The 15,648-nt window shown below is 48.1% G+C and overlaps 1 protein-coding gene across 1 annotated transcript in view; it reads left to right on the forward strand.

The window, feature by feature from the left end:
* The first annotated feature begins 2,764 nt into the window (after positions 1-2,764).
* Positions 2,765-15,648, forward strand: part of SYT6 (synaptotagmin 6) — a 78,342-nt gene continuing 65,458 nt past the window's right edge. Inside the window, exons 1-3 of the mRNA XM_078155503.1 lie at positions 2,765-2,823; positions 4,010-4,293; positions 14,079-14,433. Coding sequence (XP_078011629.1) covers positions 2,765-2,823; positions 4,010-4,293; positions 14,079-14,433 — 698 coding nt within the window. The remainder of the gene's footprint in view (positions 2,824-4,009; positions 4,294-14,078; positions 14,434-15,648) is intronic.

A 15,648-nucleotide genomic window follows, 5' to 3' on the forward strand; every position in this document is an offset into this window, starting at 1 on the left:
TGCTGACTGGATGGGCCTGGTGTGGAGGAAAGATACACTTTCAATCAGAGGTGAGCACCTCCACCTGTACCCTGAGACCTATATACTGATTTTAGGGCTCAAATGTTGAGACATAATAGAAAAGAACACCAAAACCATTTCCACTCCCATTAATAATGTGTGCAGACCATAAGTCTTAAATCTGCCCATTAAGAGCCCAGTTCTCACAATATATGTTTTCTCAAAGAAAAACAAAGCCTCAATAGAAGTGGCCTCCAGTGACCAGTTGGTATGTGTGACACCATGAGGGTATAAGGGGTGGATGAGGGCCTAGAAACTACACCAGGCAAGCCAGGACTTTCCTTTGGTTCAGACCAGAGCACTGTAATTCAATGGGGTGTGTGTGTGTGTGTGTGTGTGTGTGTGTGTGTGTGTCCCTAAATGTTAGACAATCCCAGGTGCCGACATCAGACTGTTCCCTTTAACTCCATGCTGGGGGCTTAGAGGGGAGAGAAGGAGGGGGTAAGGGCTCTCTATTTATAAATCACATTGAGAGAGAAAGACAATATGACACATCAGCTCACGTCAAAGAAACTGTTCTTCCCACCCACCACAGCAGCGATTATCTACCTGGGCTCTTTTTAAAAATATATATATTATTTTATTTTGGCAAAACTTCACAGGATAATACAAGATGGTTCTGTGCCCAGCGGTATATCAGAGAATTGCCCCTAGGGCCTGGGAGTAAAGATGGTGGAGAAGAGAAGAGCTCTGCCCCTTCTACTGTTCCCCCCAATAGTGGTCAACAGTGACCTGAGATTCTGCTGACTTCCCAGAAATATGCCTAGGCTGGTTTGGCTTTTCTGTATCTGCTCTGAGGATCTGAGACTCAGAAACGTTCATCCGTAAGTGATTGTGAACAATTTACAGATTAGGTGGAGAGGGAGAGAGAGAGAAAGAAGACAGGGTGCAAGGGGAGTAGTGCTACAGGCTCTGAGATATCCATTCTGCTCCTTCTAGGCCAGTGTAAGCAACTCTCAGTAGCCCTCAGTCTCTCCTTACCCCTTACCTTTTCTTTCTGTTCTTTTTTCCCTCCTTTCCCACCCTACCTCCCAATTCTCCCAAAGTAGGTAGGTAAGGGTCAGGGGACAAGCAACTCCATCTCTGCCCCACCCCACTCTCAAGACTCTAAGTCACAGATGGGTTTTAATCTATCTCAATGAAAGGTATTTTCCACACTGGAAGTTCCACATAATGATAAAATCACAATTTCCTCCACAATCCATGTGGTCTGGTCATTCCTTCCCCCCCTTCACAAAACTGTGGTTGTTGTAGTCACAGACTTTTAAAATGTGCACAAGAATTATCTCAGAAACTCTGTTTCTGTCTCACAGACCCTACCTATCACCATGTCTTTGTCACACACACACACACACACACACACACACACACACACACACACATACCCCAAATTCAATAGCTATTGACATGACCTTAGGAGCATCAGAGCCTTTGGTCCTTTCCTACAGCAGTGCCAGGGCAAATGCTTTTTCACATTTAAGCTGAGAAATACCAGGTCCTGGCTGCTGCTGTGACCGCAGGAGACACTGCAGGTCCCAGCTGCCTGGTGTGGGGGATGAATCCAGGAACAATGAAAAATTATCTGTTAATTCTTTGCACTCTGTGGCTCCTGCCACCCGATCTGCTCCGAAAAGGCTCCTTAGCCTTCTGTTTAGATGCAAATTCCCTGACTAGTTGTAAGCAAAATATTGATTTCCCTGCATCACAGGCCTTGGCTGTTGGTTCAGTCCTGTGTTTTTTCACTCTCTGGAAAAGCAAAACAAAAGCTTCGTTCTCCCAATTTCCCCTGTAACTGGGGAAGGGGAGGAGAAATCTGAGAACAGTAGTATTGCTATAAATATGAGCTGAACTACTCTCCATTCCAATTTTCATAAATACATAAATACAAACACTGCATTCCTGAAGAAGCTAATGAGCAGTTTGCTGGGATGTGGGGGCAGTGAGTCTCTGAATCCCTACCTCTGGATTGCTAGGGTCTGGAAGTGGAGGAGATCCAGATAGATTCTCTTAACACCTTAGTTGGGCCTTAGAGACATGGGTTACACTCCCAGATACCGAACACACACACACACACACACACACACACACACACACACACACACACACACAGAGCCTTGCCTGGCTTTAAACAGTAAAATGACAGTAGACCTCCTCTCCAGGAGGGAAGACTTCCTTGATTTCAGAGTGTGCTACAGTTGACAACCTTCCGGCAACACGACCACTTCCCTTTAGTTTCTCAATTTCATCCACATCCTTCCTCCAACATGACCTGGCCCCAGGAACATTCCTAATTAAGGACCAAGGCAGAAGTGTGGTCCCTTCCCAGTCATCATGTACCTAGCTAGTCAAATCACATTGTGAACTCAGCTCCAGGCTGTTCTTACACACACACACAGACACAGACACACACACACACACACACACACACACACACACACACACACACGAGAGACAGACAGAGACAGAGACAAAGATAATCAGCACCCTGGACAGAGGTGGGGCCCGGATTGGGTGACGACCAGGAAACCTAGAGAGCCACATTTTTCTCCCGTCCTTGCAGCCCAACTATTTCCCCCTACGATGGGACTGCATACCCAGCTGGGGACTCTGATGGGGTGGTGGGAGGAGGGACACAGAGGGGAGCCTGCACTTCAAAAGGGTCTGCCTGGGGTGGGGGTGGGGTGGGAGATGAAGGGGCTCACAGATGGCGCGTGCAGTTGTTACCGCCAAAAGCTCTCGCCGAGAATCTCTAAGCTCCGGAACGTGAGTCACAGCCCGAGCCACTTTCAATTAGTGTGCTAATTAGAAGTAAAGACCCTCCTCCCCCAACCAGCCCGGGAACAAGCCAACCCGTGGCTTCCGGATGCTACCGCCAAAGAATGACTTTCAACCGCTAGGAAAGGAAGAGGAGACCATGGCTCAAATGCCAGGCACTAGATCTCGCTTCCACTCCGAGAAAATGGATCGTACTCTGCTGAAGAAGAGATTCGCACCACGTCTCATCCATGCCTCTGTCTCTGGACAGAGTGGCTCCTCCCTTAACCCATACCGTCAGACAGCCGCAGAGTGGATCTCACCAGAACTGAGAGATCTATCTCCAGAAAGAGGGGAAGGGGGTAGGTGGATGGAAACGTCCTAGACTCGTTCAGGCTCCCTAGCTGATGCTTCATCTCACACTTCACACTGTAGGGAAGTTCTTCGTTTTGTCTAACCTCAAGTTCTACGGTTATATTTTCGGTCCATTTCAATCTTTATGGTGAAGCTTCCCGAAGATAATGGGAAATGAGGTGCGATTCGATGCCGAGGGAGGGGAACGGACTTGAAAAAGGATGACCCGGTGAAGTGTCGTCTCCCCCCCCACCACCATTTCTCCTGAAACTTTTCCCTCCCGTTGCCATGGAGAGAGACAGCCAATGCCTTCTGTCGCCATAGCAACGAGTGGGTGACGCGACCAGCGGATTGCGGGGCTCTAAAAGCCCCTGAACCCCACTCCCTCCCCTCGGTCCACAGTCCTGGGGTTATGATAGACTTCCCTCTTTATTAAAAAAAAATACCGCAAGTTTAACTAACTTCTTTCGCCCAGCGATCCGAGCCCCTCCCTCAATTCTGCCCTTTTTGAAATCTGGGAACCATGGGTTCCTTTCTCGGCAAGACATGCCCTTAGGATCTCACTAGTCTTGGGCGCAATCTCCCTTTATTTTTTTCTTCTTCAGCCTCCATGGCACCAGGTTTTCCCTCTTTCCAACCCACTCCCCAATGACACGGTACTCGGACCAGGATCTAACCAGACTCTAAACACAGAGGGTGCTGACAAGCGGGAACTGAATTTCTCTATGATGTCTGTATCTCGCTGAGGGGCGGAGACCCCGTAGAGAAGTGGTTAAAAGCCTAGACTGGGAAATGCAAGTGCGGTGACTCGCCTGGGGCTGTTTGGGGGAGGGTCTTCTAGAGGACCCGCCCTGTCCCGCCCCAGCCCGATAGCAGCTAGGGACCTGGAGCAGCTGCAGGGAGCTGGGCGGGACAGGACTAACCCACAGTGCACTAAACAGGGAAGGGGGGAGGGTTCGGGGCATGAGCAGGGTGGGGGGTCCGAGGAGGCGAGGTGCCAGGCGGCGTTGGGAATCCTGGCCTCGCTATGTCAGGGGCAGCCGCCCCCTCAGGGTCTGGACTTGGAGACTTGTAGGAGTTTCGAGCTGCAGCCCCTGGAGCGGAGTCCGAGTTCTGCTGATACAGGTAACTGGGCGACCCTTGGCCCTCCCCACCTCTCCCTGCCACAATTCCTCTTCCTAATCTGGAGCCTCTCTTTCTGATACCCTTCCCTTCCTTAAGAGCAAAGCTTAGATTGAAGAGGGAGGAGCAGACCTTTCTTCCCACCCATTCCCTTAGTGCCGTGCTCTGGATTCGAATCTTGCCAGTGTCAGGAAAAAGGGTGCTGGGGAGTGGAGCTGGTGGTAGCGGAGGAGGTGTCTTTCCTCAGAGTGAGACTCGGAAAGCCCCTAGTGTGGAGCCAGACTCTTGGGGTTTAGTTCGGGGACCCTTTGCAACTCTAGGGAACAGCAGTCCCTTTGTGCCTCAGTTTCCTCCCTTGGTAGGATGGGGAGATTCTCTTCCCACAAAGAGGAGGCAAGATACCCAGGGAAAGGTCAGGGGCAAAGATGACAGACCTTCCCAGTGGCAGAGAGGTTTGTGTCTCGGTATCTATTTCTACATCTCTGTCTCCCGGGAAGTGCAACTAGCCGCCCCCCCTCCCCCTCCCCCGTGTGGTAGCGAGAAACTTGCTTTGACTCTGTCTCGATTTCGGGTTTTGTCTACCAATGCCTGTCTCTGGCTCTATTTCTCCGTCCCTGCGGGGGGGGGGGCGGGGGAAGAGGAGGGGGGAGGGTGTCTCCGCGTCCCCGTCCAACCCCCTACCACCACCACCACCTCTATAACTCGCTCGCGCTCTCTCCGTGACTCACTCGGACTCGGGGCCGGTGCGGGGACTGAGCCGGTGCCTCTCTGACTTTCCGAACTGGGCGCCTTAGTTCCAGTAGCCCCCAGGACCCGACACCCAGAGCCGGCCCCAGAGAGGCTGCGGAGCCAAAGCGGGAACCCGAGCCGGGTGAGTCCCGAGCCCGGAGCCCGGCGCCCGGAGCCCCTACGCTGGGGCCCGGCGCGCGGCCGCAATGGCTCGGCGGAGTCGAGACGGTGGGCAATTGGGCAATCTAGACACCATGGGGGGACTTTGCGATGCCAAAGATTGGGGGTGAAGTACTAGGTCTAGAGTAGGAGGGGGCGTTTACCTGGGTTTCAGAGGACCTGATGAGCTTCCTGCAGTCACCCCCACACCTCAATCTCGCAGTCCTTGGTCTGCAGATGTTGATTCTTTGTCCGGATTCCAACATCTGGTGGGGAGGCACAGCAGGGTAGAAGACTAAAGTGGGGGGACTCGGAGGGGTCGAGGAGATTCGAGATCGGCCCCCCACCTGCGAGTAGCCAAGAACTCTCAGTGGGGAACTGGGGTCGGCTGGGAGGGGGTGGGGAAATTCTACAGAGATGAAAGGGAGACTGGGGTCTGTCTCAGCTCCCTAACCCCCACCTCCCTCTCCTAAGTCCCTGGAGAGATGGGGGTCATTGTAGAGCATTGAGTGAAATCTCTCAAGGCCTTGCCAGCATGAGTGTCTGTCTACACAGTGCTAGTAGGTAGGTGCAAGCCAGTTAGTGGGGCAGGGGGTAAGAGACAGAAGCTGGAATTTAATTTCCACGCTCCCCCATCCCCATCCCCCACCCTTGGAGAAAATGAAGCTAAGAACCTCTAGCCCAGTCCTCGGTAGGGCGACGGTGGGTTTTTACTGTGCTAGCTAGGAGTGGAAACCTGGGCATTTATTTCTTGCCTCTGCTCCTCTGAGTCAAAGGTGAGAAATCCAAAAGGACCCGGCGGCTGAGAGCTGGGATCACTCACTCGGTACTGGGAGGGGGTGCTGCGTCTAAGATTTGGGTCAGCTCAAGCTTAGTTCAGCCCCGATAGGTGGAAGGGGGCGCTGTTCTCCGTATCTGCTGAATCTTTAATTAATGGGTTGATACTGCTGCAGAAGGAACTGTTAGAACTTCTAGACAATAAATAAATTAAAACTGGATGGTCAGACCAGACAATGTATGCTTTTTAGGTAATAGTGATACTGATGGCTATTGTGGTATAGCATCTAGAATCATATACTTAGAATTGGAAAGGACCTTAGAAGACATCTAGCCCAACCTTCTTATTTTGCAGATGAGGAAACTGAGGCCCAGAGAAGTTAAGTGACTTGCCCAAGGTCACATAGGTTGTAAGTGATGGGGGAAGGATTTGAACCCAACTCTTCTCAGTCCTAAGCCTGCTCTCTTTTCACTATATTTCCTCATGTCCTGTCTCTAATCTCTTGGGACCCTGTCCCTTAGAACCCCAGCAATTCCATGTTGCTTGTAGATAGAGTTTGCATGCTGCCCAAAGAGACACCTTGGATGGAGACCCCCATTCCACAAATACATCCTGAAATTATTCCAATTTCCTCCACCAGTTCTACAATATCTCAGTACCTCCCTCCCAATCCTCCAATCGCAGGCTTCCTCTCAAAATCACTCTCCTTTTGAGGCCTGTTCCACAAAGCCACCTGTCATCCTCTGGAACCTTGTTTCCTCTCACTGACCCTCCTCAGAGAGGGGAGGCTGAGGGATGACTGATTTCCATTTTTCTACAGAGGAGAAAGATCAGCCCTCCATATCCACTGAGGGTTGAAGCTGAACTAGCAGCAGCCAGAGGGATGGATGTGAGTTAAAGTTTGCTGACAGTCAGAGGATGGGAGATGAGATGGAGGAATCACTGATGGATCCTTTATGGTAGCTCTGCCCTGGAGGCTTTTAAAGGGAGAGCACCCTGTTGTCTAGATGACTGAGACCTAAACTAATAGGGTGGGTGGGGAGAAGGGCAAATATTTGGGGGAGGTTTTGAAGGTGAATCTGGATTGTTCTCCTGGCTGATTCAGAAAGCAAGTTTGAGTTCTCCCCTTGGGGGTAACTTTAGCTCTGCTGAGTCACTGACAGCCCCAGGCAGAGCTGGGGGACTGAGGGAGGGGGCTTGATTAGGGCATAGCCCTGCAATTTTGATTAGGGCTTAGCTTTCCATCTCAAAATCTCTTCCCACTTCTGATTTTCTCTGGTTCTTTAGGCCTCAGAGTCTGTTTTGGTGTCCATCAGAGAGAACAGATTAGGAAGGACTTGGTAGTAGCTGTTGGTGGTAATGAGTAGAATGTGATTTTTGTTCGTTTGTCTAATGACTCCAGAAATAACTTCTTATTCACCTCCCTGTCTTTGTACTTGGCCCTTTCTAACATAGAGAAGCTTTCCTAGTTGGTGATGGCAAATTGCATGCAAAACAATTTCATTTTTAAAAAAAGAATTTAAAACAATTTCATTTTTAAAGAAAACCTCACATCCCTATTTCCATAACTTTATGACCAGAAGCTCTGTCAGTGTCTTACAGAAAGGCACTTTCAATTTTACCTTCTGGAAGTAGAGACCTCTGTTAGTCCTATTCACATGCCTCATATGGCATGGAGGAGACCCAAGGTTCACAAAGGTGAACACAAACTTTGGCAGATTTTACTAAGCTGAAAAGAATTCTTCAAGTACCACTCTAGTGACAGACTGTCTTTTAAGGACCAGCCAGCCTAAATTCAGACTGGCCATACGATGTGGATTGTTTTTGGCTCCAGCAGCTCTCTAAAACTGTTCATCTGGAGAGGGGCTGTCATCTGCCTCGTAGAGAAACAGCCCAGAATTATGAAATCATAGCTCCTTGAAGAATTAGGAGAAGAGATCCAGTGCCAGGAACCTAGAGAACCTGGAAGAGTGATGTTTCCTCTCCAGAAGGAGCTTTGTTTTCCAGAATCTAGAACCCATAACCTGATAGTGGTGTGTTCTAGAACACGTAGTCTTCTGAGACTAAAAGCTCTGTTCTCCCCATAGAGGTGGTAGAAACTTCGAGACAGGGGTTCTTAACCTTTGTTGTGTCATGAGCATAAAATAAAACATGAACTTACAAAAGCAACCAATTATATTGAAAGTTATTAAAATAATTTTTTTTAAAAAGTCTACAGATGCCAGGTTAAGAACCTCTGCTTTAGCACAAAGGATGTCAGGCTAAGAATGCCCTGTTGTAGAATTAAGTCTTCAATTTCCTTTCTTCTTCCCCATCCACAGAGGGTCAGTTGGGCTGTTTAGAGTTAGGGGTTGGGACAGAACCTTTTGGGGTTGATGTCACATGCCAAGGCGATCACTAAGATATGATCACAGGAGGAGCAGACCCAAAGTTCCATCTGGTCCTGCCTCAGAAAGAGGCAGTCTCTAAGAATTGCATTTTCTTCTGGTTAGGAATTAAATTAAGGAATCTTTGGAGGAGGAAAGGTATGGAGGTCCAATCTTTAGCTCTTGGTTTCCTGATGTACACTTCCACCCTATGACTTAGTGGCTTCTGAAGGTAAATCTTTGCTCAATTTGGTCTTGTCCAGAGACCCAAACGGGCCTCTCTTTTCTCACTGATATCAATTGTAGGTGGAGAGGAACGTTCTTTCGCTGTCTTTCCATGTTTCCTTCTCTTTTGAATAATAGCTAGCATTAGATAGTGTTTTATATGTATTATTTCATTTGATTCTCACAACAAGCTAGTGAGGTAGACGCCATTATTGTCCCCATTTTACAGATGAGGAAACTGAGACGGAAAGATTAAGTGACTTGCCCAAGGTCACACAGCTAGTATATATCTGAGGCAGGATTGAAACTCAGGTCTTCCTGGATCTGGATCTAGTACTCTATTCACTATGCCACCTACCTGCCTCCATATTTCTCTTTCTTTCTTCTTCTTTTTCCTGTCTTTCTTTCCTCCCTCCCTCCTTCCCTTCCTTCCAATTCCTTCCTTCTCTCTGTCCCTCCCTCCCTTTCTGCCTTCCCTTCTTCCTTCCTTTCTTTCTTTCTTCCTTTTTTGCCTTCTCCCCCTCCAGTTTCTCAATCACACTCTTTGCCTGCCCCTCCCTTTGATCCCCAACTTTAGGGCTACAAGAAACGGCTGAGCTGACAGAAAGCTTTTTGTTGCAATCTGCCAAAACAATAATACTAATAATTGCTAAATTACAGCCAGAGCTCTATTAAATATAACTCCTCACATTAGTCTTCTATTTGTCTATGAATCCCCTTAATGATGGTGAGAGCAGGCACGTAGTCATAAAGCTCAGTGTTTCAGTAATTAGCCCACTATTGTCTTCCCTCATCGTGGCTTCTTTGGGGAACCTTCATCCCTTCTCCGTTTGGACTCTGCTAATTATCCCCATTGGTAGCTGGGGCCTGGATCTCTGGAAGAAGTGAAAGAGAGCAAATACTCAACCCCCCAAAACCCTGAAATTTTAATTACACTGGGTTCTCCTAATGAATTTGCAGGCCAAATGGGCCATTTTATTAATGAACTGAATCTGAGAGCCTCAGAAAAAGACAACCCCGTCTTCCCAACCCTGCTGTTCCAAACACTTCTCTTCTGTCCCTTCATATAGGGACTCACACATGTGTGCACACACACATACATACACCCTTGCTTTTCAGAGGTAACCAGGGTTGGCCCACTCTAGAGGACATTTGCCAATTGCCTGGTAGTCTGTGAGCTGATTTTCAGCCTCTTCACTTTCCCAGAGGAGAGAAGGAACTGAAAGTGGACTCACCCAATGAAAGGGCTTCAGGGTTTGGGGTATGGATGTCATCTACCCTGGAAAGATTCTGTAAGCTTCAGGGAATTAATTTTTATTCTCTGACCTCCTCTTGCTCCTAACCTTTAATTCTTGGCTTATCTCTGCCTCCTGGGCTGGCAGAGGGGCACAGCTATACAGTATTGGTCCAAGTTTCTTTTCACTGTGGACCTGAACTGTTCTCTGAAAACATCCAAGATCTCTGTCTTTCTTTGCCTCTTTGTTAGTATCTATGTTTCTGTATCTGCGGGTCCCTGCCTTTTGAGTCTCTGCCTTTCTGTGTCTCATCTATTTCTCTATGTCTCTGGCTATTCTGTCTTTGTCACTCTGTGTCTCAGCTCTGGGCCTGGACCTCCATCTCCAGCTCTGGAGATTTCTGGTCCTTTGCTCACTATCTATATCTAAGTGCTGTCTCTGAGTTGACTTGCATCTCTAGGCATCTCTGTATGTGAGCACTGCTCTTCAGAGGCAGTGTTAACTCTCTCTGTAGTGTTTGAGTGGGGTCTGTCTCTAACAGTCTCCCAGAAGCCCCAGACAGACCCTGATGCCAAGCCCACCCTGCTTCTGGAGTAAGGCAAAGAAAAGGGTTTTCCTTTGCTTCCTCTCCCTGGTTTATTTTTTCAATTACAATCTGTTAGCAGGGATGTCTATTACTGTAACAAAATGGATTTTTCTGACATGGAAGCCAGTTTAGAAAAATGGTAACAATAGCCAGAGATAAGAGCAATGATGAAACTGAAGGCCAAGGGGTGGGGGGGCCAGGGGAGGGATCTGGTGCCCCGTGTCTGGGGAATGAGGTGTCAATATGAGAGATAAGGCTTTGCCTGCTAATTAATGACTGTTGTAATTTCAGAAAGAAGAGAAAGGCCCTAGACATTGTCATTTGAGAGCCGTCACCCTGGTCACGGTGGGATTACTGTAAATGGCAAGGAGATGTTGGCCTGATAGCCTTTGGAGGAATTAGCTGCTTTCCAGGCAAACAGCAGGGAAAGGAGGGGTCCAGCAGATTCTATTGAGGGTCCTGGTATACTGGAAATTCACTAAGTGGAAGGGATATGCTCCACCAGATTTGGAGCCAGAACAGAGCCCAAAACAGTGTCAGCTCACAGAATCATAAAATCAGAGTTGAAAGGTATTTCAGAGATTCTCAGGGCCATCCCCTATGCAGACTACCAGCCACCGGGTCCACAGGGATCACAGCGCCAAGGACAATCACAAAGCTATCTTTCCTACGTCTAAGTTTCTGGCTTAGGTTTGGATGCTCTACTTCCAATCCCTCACTTCGACTTATGAGAAAACTGTGGCCCATAGGGGTAGAGTGACTCATCTAAGGTCATACAGCTAGCTAATGGCAGAACTGGGGCTGGAAGTCTCCTGATTCCTAGGCGAGAACTCTTCCTTCTACCCCTCTGGTCTTGTACTCTAAAGCAAGGACTTCCAGAGCTAGGAGGGAGCTTAGAGGTCATCTAATCCATTCCAACCTGTAGAATTTCTGAAAGCTCAAGCTTCTGGGGTTCCCCTTTCCACCACCACCTCCTAGGTCAGGAAAGCACAAGTTTCCCCAAAGGCCTTATATTATGCTACATAAGATCATAGATTTAGGTCATCTAAAGTCCAACTTCTTCATTTCACAGATGAGGAAACTGAGACCAAGTAGGTTAAATGACTTGCCTGGGTCACATAGGTAATAAACAGCAGAGAAAGGATTCAAAGGAGCCTCCTGATTCCAAATACCAAATCTATCAATTATTTTCTCTTGGGATTCTTCAATAGTCAGGAGTTTGAATAGTTGTTTGAAATACAGTGTGTGTGTGTGTGTGTGTGTGTGTGTGTGTGTGTGTCTGTGTGTGTGTGTCTTACTTATCTCATATCTCCACAGTGGAGGGAGGGTTAATGGAATCTTTCTTGCTTGTGTCCTATAGGTGAGTATGGTTATCAACGAGTTAACTGTAGCAGATCCACTGGGGGGTGGTGTTACCGGTCAGTAGAACTCAGTATACCCTCCTAGTCTCCACTTTGAGCCATCAGTCACCCCAAACCCCTTGTGACCTGGGGCAATGATGTGAAGGCTGGCTGGATTTCAGTTCTGATGCCTTGAAAGGAACTGAATCCATCACCCTGGTCTCTGGGCTATTGAGCTGAGCTAAACAACCCTGCCTGTGGCAGAGATCTGGGAGCTTCAGTCTTTCTCCCTGAAGAAATTCTCCCCCAGAAAGCACCTTCTGGTCAGCATAAAACCAGCATGGAATTTGGGGTTATCATTCCTAACATGCAAACCCCACTTGCTTTGCGTCACAGCCTGGGAGCAGCAGCCTGGATTCATGTGTTTCAGAGAGCATTCAAAATAGCAACTACCCAGATCAATTAATCTGGTTTCAGGTTTTTGTCAGACTGAATATTTAAATGCACTCGGTTCCATAGATTCCCTGCACCTCCCCCCCACCCCATTCACATTAAAATTCTAATTATTACCAGAGAAAAGAAGGCACGATCAAAGGGAAATGAAGTCCTCGAAATACCTTGTATTTTAAGGTGACTCATATTCTTAGGGATTACATCCAGAACAGCTGTAACAGGGAACAGATGTGAAGTATCTAGAAACGCCCAACTACTTAAAATAAGAACATCTTTTTAGCTGATTTTTTCCTTGAATTGTTATCGGATGGGTTTTTGTTTGTGACGCCCAGCGTGGGTTCTAGAAGGGACCAGAAAACCAGTTTTCCAGGCTGTCCTTTGGGGAGGGACCTTTGGGGAGGGACCAATCCCAGTTTCTCTGGAGATCTGCCCCAGCTCGGCCCTCCTCACACAACACCCCCACCCCACCCCTCACCCCCCACCCCCCGAATTTATGGCACATGTGCTGTTGTTTTATCGTTTCTCTTGCCTAATGACTTAGGGTTGTGTAATAGCTGTGTTATGATTGTCTTGGTGCTCTCAATCATAATGACACCATATGTACAAATCTACCTTTACTACTGTCTTCCGAATTGCTCAATGGGTTTTGCAGACTGAAGGCCCTTTGTTAGCCCCAGGCATTCCAGCGGAGGAAGTTTAGGGCTACGAAAGGCTCATTTCAGGTCCCTGGAGCCTCATTTAACTTGTTCCCAGGGAGCCTTAGGTATTCACCTATTGTCTCAGATTCATAGAATCATTAAATATTAGGGCTGAAACGGACCATAGCAATAATCTACTAAAATCTCCTCATCTTAAGGATGAGGAAATGGAGGCCCAGAGTAAGTGTAGATGCTTGCTAGAATTCCAACAAGAACCTTAGGTCAATCCTCTTTGATAAGGCCCCAATGCTCTCTGGAGGTTTGGCTGGGAAAAAATGATACTCAGTTTTCGTCCTCTGTCCCGAGTCTCCTCTAGCCTTTCTGTCCAGGTGTGGTGGGTATGCCTTGGTTTGGATGTTGGGGTGATACAAATGGTTTGGTTAATATTGTCTCTAAGAGATAACCTCCCTTCTCTACCCTACTCTAATCAGCAAGCCCCCTCCTTGGAGAATAGTGCGGGGAGGCTCTTTCAGAGGTGTGATGGGAGGAAGGGAGGGAGGGATTCATCTGGCCTGACTTCATGGGTCAGCAGTAACTCTAGGGTGCTGTCCCAGGCCGCCTGCCATAACATCTAAATGAGAAGGTTTTCCAGTAAGACTCTCAATTATCCCTGTGAATGGAGCCAAGCAACAATACAATTATCTCAAATAGCAGATAATCCCTACTGCCACCACCAAAAAAAAAAAGGGGAGGAAAGGGGGTCTTATCTTTTATTTTATAATATATGCCATACTCTGAAGTAGCACATTTCAACTCAAGTCAATGGCATTAAACCTCTCACATGACCAGCACTAGGCTAGGCATGGTGGGTGACACAGAGGAAGTTTAGTATTCAATTACAGTTTTCAATGAGTCTACATGTTGTTCAAGCTGTTATCAGCTTCTTTTTCATTCCTCGAGAGTATACCAGCTACTAGGGAGACTAAGTAGCCTAGATATATGCCCAGTGGTGGGGGCAATCTAATCTGGGGCAAAAACATTTCTGCGACAATCCGCATGGCGGAAAGTTGACGGTTGGCTGGAAAACCATTTGTTCCTTTGACCTGGCAGCTTTCTCATGACCACTCTTTTCTTTTCTCCTTTCTTTGTCCTCCATGTGTGCTCCCTCCCTGCTTCTCCTGCCAATGCCATTCCTGTCCCCTGTCGCTCCTTACCCCCTTGTCCCCTCTGCCATCTCCTTCCCCCTCTTTTGTCTGTCCCGCCCTGTCCCTGCTGGTAGGCGCCTCCGTCAGCCTCCTTGCTGTCGTAGTTATTGTGTGTGGCGTGGCCCTGGTGGCAGTATTTTTCTTTCTCTTTTGGAAGCTGTGTTGGATACCCTGGAGGAACAAGGAGGCCTCCAGCCCCTCTTCCACTAACCCTACCTTGGCGGCCCCCCAGAGCCCCAGCCCCAGTCCCAGAGACACGATGGCCAACAAGCTGAAGGACCCCAATGCTCTCGGCTTCCTGGAGGCAGCTGTGAAGATCAGCCACACGTCGCCAGACATCCCGGCGGAAGTGCAGATGTCTGTTAAGGAGCACATCATGCGTCACACAAGGCTGCAACGGCAGACCACAGAGCCGGCCTCCTCCACCAGGTAAGAAGTCTGCCCTCTGGCCTCCTATGAACACATACCCCCCCATCTATGTGGAGGTGCAGGGGAAGGAAACAAGCATTTATTAAGCACCTACTATGTGCCTGGCACTGTGCTAAGTGCTTTACAAAGACTATCTCATTTGAAGATGGGACAAAATGATTCTCCTTAGCCACATGTAAATATAAACTTTTGAAAGTGACTTGACTTAAAGACCAGCAGGTTAGCCAAGAGGGCAACATGGTGATTATTGGAGTGGGGACTTCCAAGAAGTGAGAGGGGTCAGTGATGACTCATGGTTGTGTGTGCTTGAAAGTTCCGTCTCTCAAGCCCTACTCTCATCCCACCTTCTCTCACCTCTGTGTCTTTGCATTTGGCCTACCCTAGAACTAGCATGGATCTCAGCTGCCACCCGCAGGTGCCTTCTCCCCATTTCTGCCAGTTGAAAACCTTCCAGTGCTTCAGGGACCAACCCAGGTTCTACCTCCTGCATGAAGGTTCTTCCTCCCAGCTGAAAGGGATCTCTCTTCCTCTTCCAATCTCTCATGGCCATTTGCTATACCTCTTTTATTTGCTTATCATGTTGTTACTTGTATTGTCTTATCTCCCATAGGTTGTGCAGGTTCATTACCACTCAACTGGACGATTGCAATTTCCTCCTAATAAGTCTTCCCCATCTCCCTGTCATGTGCTTCTCCCCCAAGTTCCAGACCATCCTTCACTCCATTGTCAGATTGACCTTCCTTCTGCATAGATCTGCTCTCATTGCTGTGCACAAAAAAAGTCTTCAGTGGTTCACTATTACGTATTAAGTTCAAATATTCATAATATGGCACCTCCTTACCTTTCCAGACTTATCCAATGCTCTTCACCTCTGCATACTCTGTTGTTGTTCAGTCGCATTTGACTCTTGGCGACCCCATGGACTTTTCTTGGCAACGATACTGGAGTAGTTTGCCATTTCCTTCTCCAGCGTGTCCCCATTTTACAGACAAGGAACTAAGGCAAATAGGTGTTTGCCCAGAGTCACACAGCTAACAAGTATCTGAGGCTGTATTTAAACTCAGGTGTCCTGATTCCAGACACCGTGGTCTATGCACTATGGTGCCACCTAGCTGCATACTCTACCTCCAGCCCAACTTGGACTACTCTTACACTGTGTTTTCCTGCTACTGAACCTTTGCTCAAGCTGTTCCTCATGCCTGAATGCCTTCTCTA

The sequence above is a fragment of the Phascolarctos cinereus genome, unplaced genomic scaffold, assembly GCF_003287225.1.
Source record: "Phascolarctos cinereus isolate Bilbo 61053 unplaced genomic scaffold, phaCin_HiC Scaffold_5;HRSCAF=322, whole genome shotgun sequence".
NCBI lineage: Eukaryota > Metazoa > Chordata > Mammalia > Diprotodontia > Phascolarctidae > Phascolarctos > Phascolarctos cinereus.